At 41.8% G+C, this 15,895-nt stretch overlaps 1 protein-coding gene across 3 annotated transcripts in view; it reads left to right on the top strand.

Annotated features, from left to right (window-relative positions):
• Positions 1–15,895, top strand: part of LOC310954539 (AT-rich interactive domain-containing protein 1B-like) — a 189,295-nt gene that overhangs the window by 42,630 nt on the left and 130,770 nt on the right. For 2 of the 3 annotated variants that reach the window (XM_083924051.1, XM_083924049.1), the window contains exon 3: positions 1,178–1,333. In XM_083924051.1, the coding sequence (XP_083780177.1) occupies positions 1,178–1,333 (156 nt within the window). The remainder of the gene's footprint in view (positions 1–1,177; positions 1,334–15,895) is intronic. The other variant, XM_083924050.1, reaches the window with a different exon arrangement.

The following is a 15,895-nucleotide window of genomic DNA, read 5'->3' as shown; positions in this document are numbered from 1 at the left end:
CTGTAAAAGTACAACTCAGAATGTGTGCTCTTTACTTTTGATCTGACAAGGACGCAGTGTAGAAGCTCACATTGGAGTCCCCTATAATACCATAATTTAAGATATAAATCACTCTGAGTTTGAGACAGTTTTACTTTGCCAAGCCTGCCAAGGACGATTTAAAGGGACATTTCGAAGTTTAGGACTCAGTGCAAAAGCTGGAAGAGGACTATATGAGCTTTGCACATTGCCCAAATTACAGCCTGTGTGCTTGTTTAATGAGTTTGTGGCAGCGCTTTTTGTCATCACTGTATAAAAAAGCAACATGACATGATGGGGAAAAAATATGACATGAAAAAGTGCTGTCAAACTGCTTTCCCGGTGCTCGTAAATGTTGTTTAATAGTCTGTACTTGGCTTTTGTGTGTGCATGTGTGCGTGTCTGTGTGAATGAGCAAACCCCAGCCTCCATAGGAAATCCTTAGAGGAGTGAGGAGCACCTGGCGCTGTCTGTAGTCATAACAAACGACAAGGAGGGATTTGGACTACATTTGTATTGGTGCCAGCTTGTTACACACACTCCCTGTTCACATTCTCTCTCATAACCGCCATGTAATGCAGCATCGACACTTGGCGTGGCTTCGCCCTCGCAAGTTTTTTAACTGCACTGCTCTGGAATGCCCCGGTTCATCCATGTGTCCCTCATTAGGGTTACGGCCTGGGATGGGCCAGTGGTAATATCCAACACACCTCATCCCATCTGTGAGCCGACCGAGACGGAGATAATGTTGAGAGGAGGATACATTTGGCAAGCCAGAGGACATAAAGTTTGAGGTTTTTGCAGTGAGAGTTCATTAGACAGAGGACTGCTGGGAGACTGGTGTCAGCCTGGTCTGAGCTCAATCAAGAGTGTTAGCTAAAGGACAGTCAGATAAATTGGGAAATGGATAGAGGCCAGTCTGTGGAGGCCCACATGGGAAGTTTTTATTTATCATTCCAGGAGTATTTTAGGTTAGACGACTCTCCTGCTTTCATGTGATTGACTATTACAGTATATCACCTGGCCACCTGCTGTGATGCCTACTAATTACACCTGACAGCCTCTCTGCATTACTTGTAATTTAACGTGAAACTTTTGCCTCTAACCTCAGCCTTGACCTTAATGCCCCCTCTAACTTTTGCGTGATTGGTCGTTTCAGCAGGTGGCGCCATATGGCCAGCAGGGGATGGGGGGCTACAGCCAGCAGCAGCAGGCGGGGCAGCAAGGAAACGCTCCGTACTTCAGCCCCCCTCAACAGACCCCTCCTGGGCCGACCCAGAGCCCGTACCTGCAGCCTAGACCACCGCCACAACAGGTACTGACACACACACACACACGCACACAAACACACACAATCTCATCACACCAAGACACCCACTATGCTGCTTCCTGGGTGGAAAAATTAGCCAAGACATTCAGCTATAACCAAGCCTAAAATCCTCTTTACATGCCATGAGCAAAAAATGGAAAATGATTACCATAACTCAAGAAATACATTTATATATATACATATATATATATATGTGTGTATATATATATATATATATATATATATATATATATATATATATATATGTATATATATAAATATATATAAATATCAATTACACATAGATGCACAGAAGTCGCTTATCAGATGTAACTTCAAGAACAAAATTTGAAATATCAGCAGGAAATGGATTTCATTCATATCTTTTTCCATGACTTGTATTTTAATATTTTAGTGGGGCTGAGATTGGAGGGATCATCTTAAGGGATACATAGTTTGTGTGTGTTTGTGTGTAAACGATAATGTGGTGTGTCTGTGGTCCAACATGCCTGGTGTTTTGCTTGCATTATTCATGGGAGGTATTTTAGGTAAATCTCACTCTGGGTTTTTCTATATATTTTTATATTCCCTCAGCTCTTACACGCACACACACTTTACGGAAACAGGACTTTTGAACGCAATACTAGTTCACAGATTGGCCAGTCATAGTGTAAAAACACATTTTCTATGCACACAAACCCGCCTGTGCAAACCCAATCCTCAGCTGTACAACAAAAGGCCTGTTCCTCAGATTTGTATTTAGACTTGCCCTGCCAAGTTTCAGCATGATGTTCTGTAGAAGTTTTCCATTGGGAGGCTGGGTTCAAGCAGTTGTTTGTGAGTTGAGTGAAGGCTGCCCATGTGTTTCCCATCCACTCTGCAGCCAGAAGGATCTATCAGCCTACGTGGAGTGAATCTGGCTAACAGCCCTGCCCCGGAACAGAACAGAGCAGAACAAAACTGAGCAGGAGAAAGAACAATACAAGGCGGGAGATATTACAACATAACTGGACAGGAAAGGAAAGATCAGACAGAACAGGGAGGGAAAGGAGAAACAAGATGAAGCAGAACCGTAAAAGACATATGAGTGAAATAGGAATGCCCCGAGCCATTCTGCCAGATCAGTATCAGGGGTTCATGAATGCATGTTTTAACTCATCAGTAGTTGCTTTATTAGACCAATCTTTTTTTGTTTGATGTAAAAAAGCCAATTTTTGATGCAATACCCAAGAGTATATAAAATAGATAGATGTAGCTAGCACAGCCTGGGCCACTACAACACTAAAATGTTGCTTACACATTGATGTGTAATCGTGGTACCTTAAAGTTGCATTCTTCCCTCCATCCTACCCTCCTATTTTTTATCTTGCATGGTTGAAACGCTATAAATTACTCAAAACTGTGGTATGTTCCCACTACAGTAAGTGTCTCCAGGGCTTGACCTAAGGTGTAAACAATACCAGCGTCACTGTCACAGCTGGTAAATACCCATATGTATTGTTTTTCAGCTAAAACAGGTGGTTTGGGGGTGTAGTTACTCTTTAAGTAAAAACTGTAGCAGGACTTAAACTGACAGTGGAGTGATTGCTACGTTCATACACATAGGTTATTTGTACCTCTCCCACTAGTAGAGCAACCTTATCACAAAACAGGAGCGAGCAGTTTTAATGAAGATATCAACACTGACAGCTCATCCCTACAGACAGACATGTATAGACTACATAAAACACAGCACCGATAAAGGAAAATGTGCTATGGAGAACGATCTCCTCTGAAAGAAAAGCATTTTTATTTTCAAGAATTTAAAGGTCCCATATTGTAAAAAGTGAGATTTCTATTTCATTTTTTAATGAAGCAGGTCAAGGTGCTATATCAATACTGTGAAAATGTCAAAATGCTTAACCTACAGGGAAATACACACAGCTGATATTCAGAAACAGTGTCTTTAAACGAGCCGTCAGGACTTCTATACGGTTATAATGTCACAACTACACTATATATAGGTAGAAAGTGCTGCTACATTGCTGTTACAGTCATTCCCCGGTTACAGTGATGGTTTGTCCAGAGACACCGGCAGTGCAGATGTGAAAGACCAAACCAGAGCAGACTGGGATTTTTCTAGAGGGGATCTTGAATGTTAGTCCCCATAGTAGCCATTTCATAATAGTGCGACCATTGGATACTCACGGCCTTATGAAACTTTACAACCACAACCTAGAGACCTAGGGCATTCAGGGGATGCATGGCTCTTCTAGGTATATTTCCAATAAGAGGGTTTCTGAGCAATTTATACAACAGAAGTGCCTGCCATTGTTCAAAGATGACTGGCAGGAAGTGCAACAAACAAACAAAAAAGGCATCTTTTTTTAATCAATCTTTGAATGGTAAACATGGGTTAAATTGTGCACCAGATCTTTGTAACAAATGGTATCGACCCAAAAATTAATGCAACAACGTATGAGACATTAGAGAGCATGGGAATGGCTTTCATATACTTAAATCTTAATGTACTAAGCCCTTGTGCACTATTACAATTCAAATACAACAAAAACATGTCTCAGTTTCAGCATTTGATTTGTTGTCGTTTTGCTATTTTCCAATAAATATGGAGTTTCAGTGTTTTGTAAATCATCACATTCTGTTTCTATTTACATTTACACAGCATCTCAACTCTAGGTTGTAAATCATCCTTATTTCTGGCACAGGCACTGTATTGCACCATTAGTAGTTCACAAATGTGAATAGACTTACTTAGCATCTGCACTTGTTGCTGCCATTTGGCAGTGGTTTAGTTACGTCTGTCTAGGTAGTTATACTGTGATTTACTGAGATGTAGTTAAACTTTCCTTTAGACAGCCTTGAATGTTGAGCACACCAAGACACAGCCAAGCAAAAAGCCATTGTGAACCCAAAGCGCAGGTTGTCAAAAAAGGAAATCGTTAGTCTTGGCATAGTAATTTTCATACTGAGTGAACATTTCAGCCAGCGCGCCTTTTGTCTCACACTGCAAAAAGCACTCACTCTTGTTTCCTCACATAGACCATACTGCCTACTGAACAAACATTATTCACTCTAACTAGGAAAAGCTGAGATGCATGGCCAGGTTGACATTTTGTGACAGTAATGGTGTGTTTTCATCACCGCTGATGATGTGACGGCAATTAACCCTTGCTGACATTTACACACCAGGTAGTTCTGCCCAAGCGCTCTGATTGGCCAGAGCCCCATTTCACCTGTGCTGATAGGTCCCATATTGGTTGCTATGCCAACTGCTGTGGTGACCACAGAGCCGGTCTCCCTTTGTTTTTCATTGTTAAGCATGCACGCTACTTTAAGGGGAAATGTTTCAATCAGCAGACGCTGAATAAAAGACACAATACCTTCAGTATCTACTGCCTCGATGTTGCTTCCTGCTGTCTTTACCTTTAATCAAAAAATCCTTCCTATGTGTTAGAGCTGTATAGCATTTTATGTCACAGCAACACAGCAGGCAATATGCAGACACCCCCCGAATCCTGACTTCTTACCATCAAACCATAGACCAACTAAATCCACCCTTTCTATCGACTAATAAGCTCCCAGCTCCCATACTTTTACATTTATATTACCTTTTTACATTTTGACTTGGTGTGGGAAATGAGCTTTAACAAGAAACCCAGCTATTAATGGACACGTACGGTTAAAGGACTTTCTTTCCAGCTGGCAGACCAATACATCTGAAACCTAACAGGGTAGATAAATGTGTAAAGGGAAATGTACTGTGTAGTTAGTAATAGGCTAGATTCCTTGAGACACAGGAAGGTTTTTGGCCATATACACAAATGTACACTGCACTCACCAATTCCATATTATAATAAATGCAGAATTGGGTCCAAGCATTCACTATTTCTCAGCGATGTTCAAGAAATTACCGAAAGTACATAATATTGATTATTAAAAAGCATGACATTTTACACATACTGTAACAAAAACAAGCCTGTGCGGTGGTATTAAGACCAATTTAATTGTCCATTGATTGAGTGAGAGAGTTATTTAGAGGGTGAAAGAATACCAGAAAATACCAGAATTCATTTAAATAACAAAGAAACTACGTAGGTCCTTGACTTGGATTTTGGACCCAGGAGTAAACGTGTTTGGAAATTGAACTTACTTAGTGCAAGCGGCCAATTTACATTACATCATAAAGAGAAGATTTGGTGTGCTTTCAGTTCAGCGCTGTCTTACTTTCATTTTTCTGTTCTGAGTAAGTGTGCATCTTTCTATCAGTTTTATATAAGTGTCTCTGTGTGTACACTAATCAGCCGAGGGTGCTGAAGCAATTCTGAGCTGTGAAAAGGTCAAGCGGTGACCTTTGTCTGTGATTCTGAGCTGAAATGAGACATGATGTGAGCCGCAAGGAATGGATTACACGCACACACATACACACGATTGCAAGCACACACCAGATTAGGATGTCATTGTGGTTTTGACCCCTGTTTTTTGACCCTGCATTACTCTGAGAAATCCAAGCTGAAAAGTTCTTTATTTTGTTCTTCCGGCGCTCTCTGCAGTTCCTTTCCCCCCACTCCACTCCCATTAACCCTAGCCAGAGGACATCCTCCAGTTGATGGAACCATTCCAGCTGCCTTTGACACAGAATTTGCTCTACAACCAAGCGCTATTAGCTGGTTTTGTAACAAATCGAAGTAAAAATGCCATCTCTCTTTGAGTCTATTGCACTGCTGTGACCTCATCTGATTGCAAGGGGCAGAGCAAGCTAAAAAGAGATTTCCAAGACATCAAGGCTGATACGAAAAAAATATATATACAGTATATCAGTGAAGAGGTTTTTTGAAAAAATGAATGTGGGTGGTTTTCTGCTTGTTTTTGAGTACCGTGAGTGTTTTGAGAACACCAGATATCTTTAAATTGATGATTGTGAGTTATAGTTTTCAGAAACACTGTGACATATGCTTTAACTTCATTGATTAAGTAAGGCTTTTTGACCTCATCCACTCTTACTTGTATGCATGTCGCTTTCCACCAGTTGCTGTTGAATCACTACTGTTAAAATTGCAATAGAAAATAATTTCTGCTTTGTGAAAGAAATATTTAAAAGCCATATAATGGGAGGCCCTTTTCTGGAATTGTATTTTAACAGACCCTATAAATATCATGACCCCGATGTGTTTGGTCTGATTGTTGGCTTCAATTACAGGGTGAGACAAATCGCTTAAAAGGAGAAAATCAGTGCCCTTTCTTCCTCTTCCCGACCATATTGCACTTGACGCATAACAGATGAAGTGTGTGATATTCTGTTACTGTCTAATATTTTCTACCTCATAAAAACGGAAATGAGAGAGCTGTAATTTCAAGAATTTGGAGATCATTTTTTATGGCATGTTTGCTTTATTAGGTAGTATACACTGCATTGTGACTGGATAAAAAAGGAGGGAGAAAGGAGGTGAAATGCAACATTGGCCAGCTGCCAGACATAAACTCATAATGTTGTGAGAACATGGTACTGGCTTTCATCACCTATTCCATGGAGCACCCTCTATTTTATTTTTCACCAAGAAGCAGTGTGTTTGATTTACATTTAGAGCATAATTACATGTAACAGAATATGGCCCTCCCTCATTTTAGTATAATATAAACTGTATGGTGAATATGCTACTGAGTGGTATTTGGGTGTGTAGTAGAGTTGTTGGGATTTGACTGCTGATCTTTGAAGAAGGAAGTCAATCCCGGTGACATTTACTCCCCGTAGTAAAACCTTCCTATCCACTCTCCTCTGTGAAACTGATCCCACCAGTCGTTTCCTCTATTGGCCTTAACTCTTTCCTCTTCCTGTCTGAGAGTAGGCTCTGGGGAGCAATGCAATGGCACAGATGAGCTCTCAGCTGATTGGAGGAGACAGGCTCTTTTTACAAGGACCTACATGGAAGAAAGTTGATTCACTTGGTTTAGATAAGTGATGCTCGTTAGCACAACATCACATGTCCACCATGCGGTGTAAAAAAACAAACTAGGGGGAACACTCTTAGGCTAGCATTTCAAGTTTTTAATAGTGTTACTTTTAGTTTGAAAAGACAGTAACTACTGCATGTAAACCCTCCATTGACATACTGTGCGCACTGTTATATGACACAATTGACCACTGGAATGTTGTAAAGGTTTGGTATGAAACCCATATTGTTGCACGTATCTTCATAATACCAGCTTTTATGAAGAAAGTCAACAGGGATGCATGGTTTGACTGGACAGCACATTGTATATTGTGTATATTGTATGCAGATGCACGTTTGTACATCATACATTTCTGCTATAGGAAATTAATATGGATACAACTTACAAGCTCCTTTTAGTGGTTCTTCTGGAGCTTTCCATCATATCACACAATCTCCCTTTTCAGATCCTCCCAGCAATTATGGAATTAAGTGCTCAAATTTCTGTTTTTCTGAGCACTTTAAAGACTTCTCATTCTATAATCTTGTTTCTTTAAATAAATAAATCTTTGAGAGTCTTCAAAGGAAACCATGGGGTGCTCACATTCTGGCACATCACCTGGCTCCTTTACCTTTTATTACTTCCAGTGTGTCAATACCTATTTCCTGTCCGTCACCCCTCCACCCACCCCATCCGGCTGCAGCAGCAGGGACTTTCCCCCACCCTCCGCCACCCCCGCTTTTAATCACACCAGGTTAATTAAAAGGCCGTCGAGCCTTTCTGCAGCCTGCCCCCTGGCTTTATTACCCCCTCGCTGTATACTTGCTCTGCTGTTTCAATCACCATGACTGTCCCTCAATGCACACACACACACACACACACACACACACACACACACACACACAAAATCTCACTCACGTGGAAATGGAAGCTCACCTTGGCGACAAGGTGGAGGGGAAGTTGAGAGGACAAGGCAGAGGAAATGAGAGGCAGGAAGGAGTGTGTGTGTGTGTGAAGTGAGAGTGAATACGATGTGGTGAAAGTAGAGGGTAAGGTGTGTGTGGAGGGGGCACTGTGTGGGTGGGGCGCCCAAAGTTCAATGTCATTAATTGGTCACCATTTGAATATTAAGTGAAGAACTCTGTTAATTAACAGGATAATAAAAAGTGCTCCTGGCTGGAAGGGGGTGGACAGAAAGAGGGAGGGAGCAAGGGATGGAGGGAGGACAGGCTGCGGAAATGGAGGGCATATGGCGAGAGAGAGGAGGAGGTAGAGAGAGAGAGAGCGAGGCTGGGTGCCGAGTGATAAGAGGGAGAGAGAGACGTCCATGGGTAAAGGTCTGGCAGTGGTAATTTGCGGAGAGACGCGTTAATTGTCATAACCTTTTAAATGGCAGAGTTTATCGGAGTCCTCTAAATGTCCCCGCGTATCGCCACGGCAACCCTGGGCCTGCCGCACTCTGATTGGCCGCCACTGACGAGCACTTAAGCTTGATGAGTTTTCAGGCAAAAACGAAATGATAAAATTGAAAAAAAAATATATATATATAAATATATATATATATATATATATATATTTATATATATGCTGTATATGTCAGCTAGGTTTTGTGTGTGTCTGCATGTGTTTGAAACAATGTTATTAATTTAGTGTGTTTTTTACCTCCACGTTGACTGACACTCGCTAATTGCTCGACTAGAATCCGCCACTGTTTTTTCTTCTTCTTCTTTTTTCCCTTTTTTGATTTATGTTTGTTTTTGTACAGCCGAGCTGCAATTCAAATGCAAATGAACGCGAACGGGAGAGGTGTTTTTGGAACGGTTAGGACAATCATAATAGCTTAGAAAAAAAAGGGGGCCGGTAGTTAGCGGCATAGCACCCTAGGGGCCTCATTTAGCTGCCATTTGTTAGGAAATGCCGCTACATTTGTTCCTGGATACAGACTTCACAGACAGAGAGAGAAGGAGAAAACACAAAAAAATGTCAAAGTCGAGCTCGCCAACACACCGCTATTGTTCCTCCGTGCTTTAGCAAAAGTCATGTGGGTGTACACCGGTTTGGGTGGATGTCCTCTCTGACTGTGAGCCAAAGCAATTGAAGTGAATGGGTGGATGGGGGTGGTAGTGACTGGGACTTACGAAGAGTGTGTGAAGTGAAGATGGTTCAAAGACTGGCTCTTATTTGATTAGCCTGTGTAGCGGAATGAGAATGAAAGCCCTGGCAAAGGCATCTGCATCTAACACTGTCAGCTACATCTGACATCATCCCTAAGGGATGGCCTGCACACATACCAGTGTGTGTTTGTGTGTGTTTCTGTTTATATGGGTGAGAGTGAATGCGTGCGTGCGTGCGTGCGTGCTTGCGTGCGTGCTTGCGTGCGTGCGTGCGTGCGTGCTTGCGTGCGTGCGTGCGTGCGTGTGTGTGTGCGTGTGTGTGTTTGTGTGTGTGTCCTGTGTTGGAGCTCTGGTCCTCTCATGTAGTCTCTTTGTGATAAAGGTCAGGGGGATTTCTGAGATAGAATCCAATCTGAAGGACACAGTACTAGAACAGGTCCTGCTACAAATGGACCTATTAAGATAGGCACACACACACACACACACACACACACACACACACACACACACACACACACACACACACACACTCAGAATGTAGGCATATATACATAGGCATCCTTGCATACACATATGCACATGTAGCAGCTGTTTCCATTCTAATGGTCACCTTTCCTGTGATGATAATAATAGCCTGTACCCTGGAATAAATGCCCATCATTTACATGGCGTCTATCCAACACACTTTTGAAAGGCAGTCGCGGAAGACAAAAGTAGGTCTGCCCTATAATATATTTACAGCCTATCTGACATAATCAGTACGTAAGTGCAATGTTTTCCAAATATTCTGAAATGGATCAAAAGATGTAAGTGTCGAAAAGAAACACGAAAGACAAGCACATCATATCCAAATGTTGATTTGTCACATTTTTCAGAACATGGTGTAGCGCGCTCTCACTGCTGATTGTTGCTTTAATTATGGTTCAGTCAGTCTGATTGGTGTGAGCATGTGTGCATATCTGCAAGTCTGAACCAACGCGGGGTGTTGAATATGGATGTTCCCACCCCCACCCCTCAGCACAACCACCACCGAGCCTCTCCCTGATACAGAAGCTTTTTGCACATGTTATTTAGTGTTTTTTCTTTAAATGCTGGTCGATTTTTTAGCAGCTCGACAGAATGTGAATTTAAAAAATCCTGCCTTCAGTAGTAAATACAGAGCACATTCAAATACACAGCAGGAAACATACTGCCTTTCTTCTTAACTCTGTCTGACCCTCCCATCACAGTGGCTTTTCCCAGTGACTGACCCAGTATATCAAAGTGGGTGTGAAAGAGAGTGTGTAATGCCCTGTGGACATCAGAGACTCCCTGTCCTTGAGGTAATGTGGCAAATGTGGCAGAGGGTGGTGGTCAAATCCACTGGGCTTCATTTTGTGTGTGTGCATATGTGTGTGTATGGTTAGGCAGTGTTTGGGGGGCTGTGGGGGATTATGGGCCTCTCCTAAAGACACGCAATTAAGCTTAATTTTTAATGAATATTAATGGCATTAGCGTCAGATTTTGTGGAGATGTGCATCTGCCAAGGTGCAGGGGAAAAAGGGGGATGACTAATTCATTTGGTAGTCATGAGGAGAACGGCTTGAGACAGGGAAGGATGGGTTGGAGAAAGGGATGGTGACAGAGAAATCGAGGTGGAATGGAAAGGTAAAGGGGGATGAAAGGGGTGATAGGAAAGGAGTAAGAGTGATGGATAAAAAGAAAGAGACAGGGATGGAGTGTGAGGGATGTGAGAGGTGTGGAGAAAGGAAGAGATTAATGAGAGAGTGGATTGACATAGAGGAAGAAGGGGGGAGAAGGAGGTGGAGTGATGCAGAGTGAGGGAGCAGTTAATACTGAGTGGAGTAAAGAACGCAGTAAAGACCAGAGGATGTGAGTTGAAGATGCTGAGAAATTCATTTGAACCCTATTGTATGATAAAGCGAGAGCCACAGTGTAACAAAAACACTGACATCTGCACACAAAGTCTATACTGTAAGAGCCAGAGCGGTCAAAGACGGTGGGAAAAAAAGGATTACAAAGCAAGCATGTTAAAATTTTAAAGTATGGTTTGAAGTAACACCCACACACACACACACACACACACACACACACACACACACACACACGCATACACAAAAGGAGAACGAGGCAGATGTCAGCCAAAATCAGCGTAGTGTAATGGATGTGAATTTTGCTCCTGCTGCTTTCTGTTGTGTCAAGTGTTGGCTCCAAATGTGTTCGCTTGCTGTCATGACAGTTTCATTGCTTGTTTTCCGAGGCAATCAAACTCATACAAGCAAAGCAAAGCAACATTTCACCTTGCTCCATGCTTGAATATAGAGGTAGAGGGTGTGCAGTGCAACCAACCAAAGAGGCTCAACATTCTTAAATTAGGTGTGAGCCATAAAAGAAAGGAAGTGTCAAATTGGTTGTTTGTCATGGCATTGTGGCCTAGATTTTCCTTCAGGTTCATACTTGTATTTTGGGTTTCTACTTGAGAATGTTTACATGCTTTAATGTTCAGAAAGCACATTCTTTTTCTCATCCTATCTGTCTGAATATACCTGTATTCACCCTCTGTCTGAAACGCTCTGTTTTAGCGCCTGTCTGTTTAAGAGCCCTTCCCCTTTCTCTGTGGATTGAGCATTTAGATACTTTGATTCTCACAGTATTTAAACAACATTTGACCTGTTTAACGATCAACAGAGACATGGAAATCACTCCTTTTACAATATGGGACCCTTAAACAAAAAATGACTGAAATGCTAGGTGTAGGTGATATTGTTCCATAGCACAACTTGACCTTTGTATTAAACAAAGTCATACGGACAGTACAAAATAATAAATCACAAACCAAACTGACTTGTTTCCAAAGCAGTACGTGTAGGCATGGGGCGATATAAAAAAATGTATATTTGAATTTTTATATTTAAATTTCCTGATAATTACTATAAATACTGTATACTTAACTCTTAAAATGGCTCTAAAACAGTCAAATCACTTAACCTTACATGTTGTTAAGACACAAATATTTTTATTGCATAACATACAGTAGGACACCCATACTTTTTTAGTGAAATCAATCTTAAATAAGGAAGTCATCATAGCCCCCCCCCCCCCCCCCCCCCATTTAAAATGGGATTTAAAAAAGGTCTTAATATGTCATGAAAAATTCCAGTGGAATGGGCATGTAGAGCATATTAAATGATTTAAACTTTAATTTGTTGTTGTTGATAAACACATATACAGTGGTGTTAATTGTACATGCAACAAACACTTTCACTACTTGATTTGGACAGTTAAATGATGGGGCTGAGGCTAAATGAATGTTACTGTAGAATGAATTGAAGTTGGCGGTCATATTTATGACTAGCCTAATAATGGAACCATGATTAACTTATTGTGAGTCTTTTGTATCGCGATCTGCAACAAAAATGATTATTGTTCCATCCATAGGCATGTCCAAGTCTCATTTCCCAAACAATCGCACAACATCGACCTGTTTGTGCTTTCTGAACATGTCACACATACTGACTGACTCCCGTTCCTCAGCGGCTGGGATTTGCATGGTGCTGCAATATTGATTTGCGTCCGCATAAAGCCTCTCCGGCTCTATATATTACACCACATTCTGCAGTCATCTATTCAATCAAATCTAATATTACACTGCCTCTCCACACAGCTGTCTAATAGCATTTAACTCACAGTTTGATTCCTGCATTCCCTCATGTACTTCAAACGCTTGCCTTCAATATCCTTCATTCGTTTCTACTATGCCAAGAAGAAGTCTTTTGAAAAGCACGGAGGATGAATGAGCGTGTGTGTGTGCCTATGTATGTATGTGTGTGTGAGTGAGTGTGTGTGAAGACGGGATTAGTGCTGGCCTTAGGCTTAAGGTATGGAGTAGAGTGTATTTTAGAAGCTTCTAAATTAGCTGGGAAATGGGATTTTGAGACAATGGACTGGAAAAAAACTCAAATGAAAGGATGCACTCGCAGCACTCCTTCATTTGCCTCTGATGTTCTTTCGCACTCGCTTTTTCTAGTCTTTTTTCCCCGTTGTTTTTCTCTCTTCACTTCCGTTCTCTCTTCATCTCCCTGTGCTTTTCCTACCTCCTCCTTTTCTCCTTCTCTATCTCTCTTGTATCTCACCTTCTGTTTTTCTCTGTCAGCATATGCTCTCCCTCCTCCCCAGTCTCTGTTTCTATCTCTCTCGCCCTCTCTGTCCCTATTACAGTTGACAGTGATGATGTAAGAACATGAGTGTAAACAGTAGTATGAGGCTAACCTCACTTTGACCCACTTAAAATGGAAATCCCCTTGAGTACACACACACACACACACACACACACTACAGACTCATATGCCTGAGTAAATATTGGACTTGGGTCAGCAGCCACTCTTCTGTTCTCATTTCACTTTGTGAGAAACTGTCTGTCCATGTGTGCATTTTCATCTGTGAACTGATCTGTGCATGTGTGTGGGCACGCGTAGTATTCCACCTATCAGAAGGCCACCGAACATCACCTTGCCTCTATTTCTTGTCTTCCTCCCGCCCCCCTCCTCCCTCCCTCCCTGGGCCTTTATTTACCTGTGGAGGTTTATTTGTGTCTAAGCCGGGTTTCTGCTTCAAATGAAGCACTTCCAACCATGTAATAAAAGCCTGACGTTTGGCATGCGTCCAGGCTCCCATTGATAAACACAGGGGGGCTGTGCATACAAACACAGGGCTTGCCCAGGGCCCTGACGAGGAAACCAGCATGGCTTTGTTTTTAAAATAACTCCTCCGTTCTTTGCTGAAAGTATTTGAAGATACGTGATCCAGTGATTGGACCACATCTGGGTGAATAGGGTTTCCCTCTAGCTTTTAGATGTGGTTAGGGAGATGTTGCTGGTTATTGGGTTTTAGGTTATGACTGGAATGAAGGAGCTATTGTGGTAAAATTATGGCCACTGTGATTATGATTTGAATAAAAAAAAAGCATAAATTAGTTTAGCTTTTTTCATTCAGAAAGTCTAATGGAAATCAGATCAAATCAAAAGAGACAATATAGTCGCAGAGTCAGTGTGTTTACAAGCACATCAGTAAACCGAAAAGGGCCTTACCCCAGTTAAGGGAATAATTGGATTATTGAAGTTCCCCAGGTTGACATGAAAGGAGATTGAATGGGAAAATTACTGGAGAAACTCAACCTCCAGTACAGTAGGTGGCTCTCCGCCAACATACAGCTGGACTGAATACAGCTTTATTATTCGCTTTACCTTTGTCAAAATCACAAACGGCCGACTTTTGGATAGAATTACGACAGAAACGGGTTTTCTTGGTAGTGATATTACTTGCCATGGCGAAATCCTCCATCGGTTTAAAGGTAATGCTCACGTTGTTTTCGGCGCCGTTGCTTCCTGGTTTATTCTAGTTCCAGGTCAAAAGCCACTGCCGAGGAGTGGGGAAGGGGGGTTCTAACCCCGGCACATGCGCAGACGAGAAACACGATAATTATCCAGGTAAAGAGTTTACATGCAAGAGAACTCTGGTTACTGAAGGAGTTCTCTAGGTCTGTTAACTGGAGTATGAGAACTCTGATTTTACCCGGGGTATGGTGTTTACATGGTGTTTGAGAAACCTGAGTAGACTTAGACTCAGACTTAGACCTCTCTTTATTGATCCTTTGGGATGACTCCCACAAGGTAATTGAGTTTCCAGCAGCTTACAAAAACACAAGGGAGGTATAAAAAAATACAGTATAGGATAACCAATAAACTTTTAGCTAAATAAATACAGAAAGTATAAAAAAAAACAGTAAGCAATTGACTCTTAGTTGTAGAGAGTAAAATAAAGAGTAGAGTATGCCCATAAACGGATTATACGCGATTCCATTTTTAAACTGCATGTTAACACACTGTCATCACACACACTGACACACTACCTGCAGTAATCAAAATATTTTAAATGATATCAATAAATAGGAATTATTATGTACTTTTTCACATCCTACACACTCACTTTTTTCACTGACTGTAAACATTCATTCATTCATTCATTCATCTTCAACCGCTTATCCCGGGGTCGGGGTCGCGGGGGTGCTGGAGCCGATCCCAGCTGACATCGGGCGTGAGGCGGGGTACACCCTGGACAGGACGCCAGTCTATCACAGGGCACATAGAGACGTACAGAGACAGACAACCATTCACACCTACGGGCAATTTTAGACTCATCAATTAGCCTAACACATGCATGTCTTTGGACTGTGGGAGGAAACCGGAGAACCCGGAGAAAACCCACGCAGACACGGGGAGAACATGCAAACTCCGCACAGAAAGGCCGAGGTCGGGATGCGAACCTGTGACCTTCTTGCTGTGAGGCGACAGTGCTAACCACTACACCACCGTTAATCTCAAATTGAACCACATGAATGACAATAAATCCCCTGTTGCACACATTTCCCAAAATAACATAATAACAACAAAATGGGTGTTTTTTTTTCTTTTTTTGCCCAAATCCACTTACCTTTACTCAATAAAGAACTGTGTACGTTAAGTAGTTA

This window comes from Echiichthys vipera, assembly GCF_963691815.1.
Source record: "Echiichthys vipera genome assembly, chromosome: 12".
Taxonomy (NCBI): domain Eukaryota; kingdom Metazoa; phylum Chordata; class Actinopteri; order Perciformes; family Trachinidae; genus Echiichthys; species Echiichthys vipera.
The sequence above is the reverse complement of the archived record's forward strand: the minus strand, read 5'-3'. Positions and strand labels throughout refer to the sequence as shown.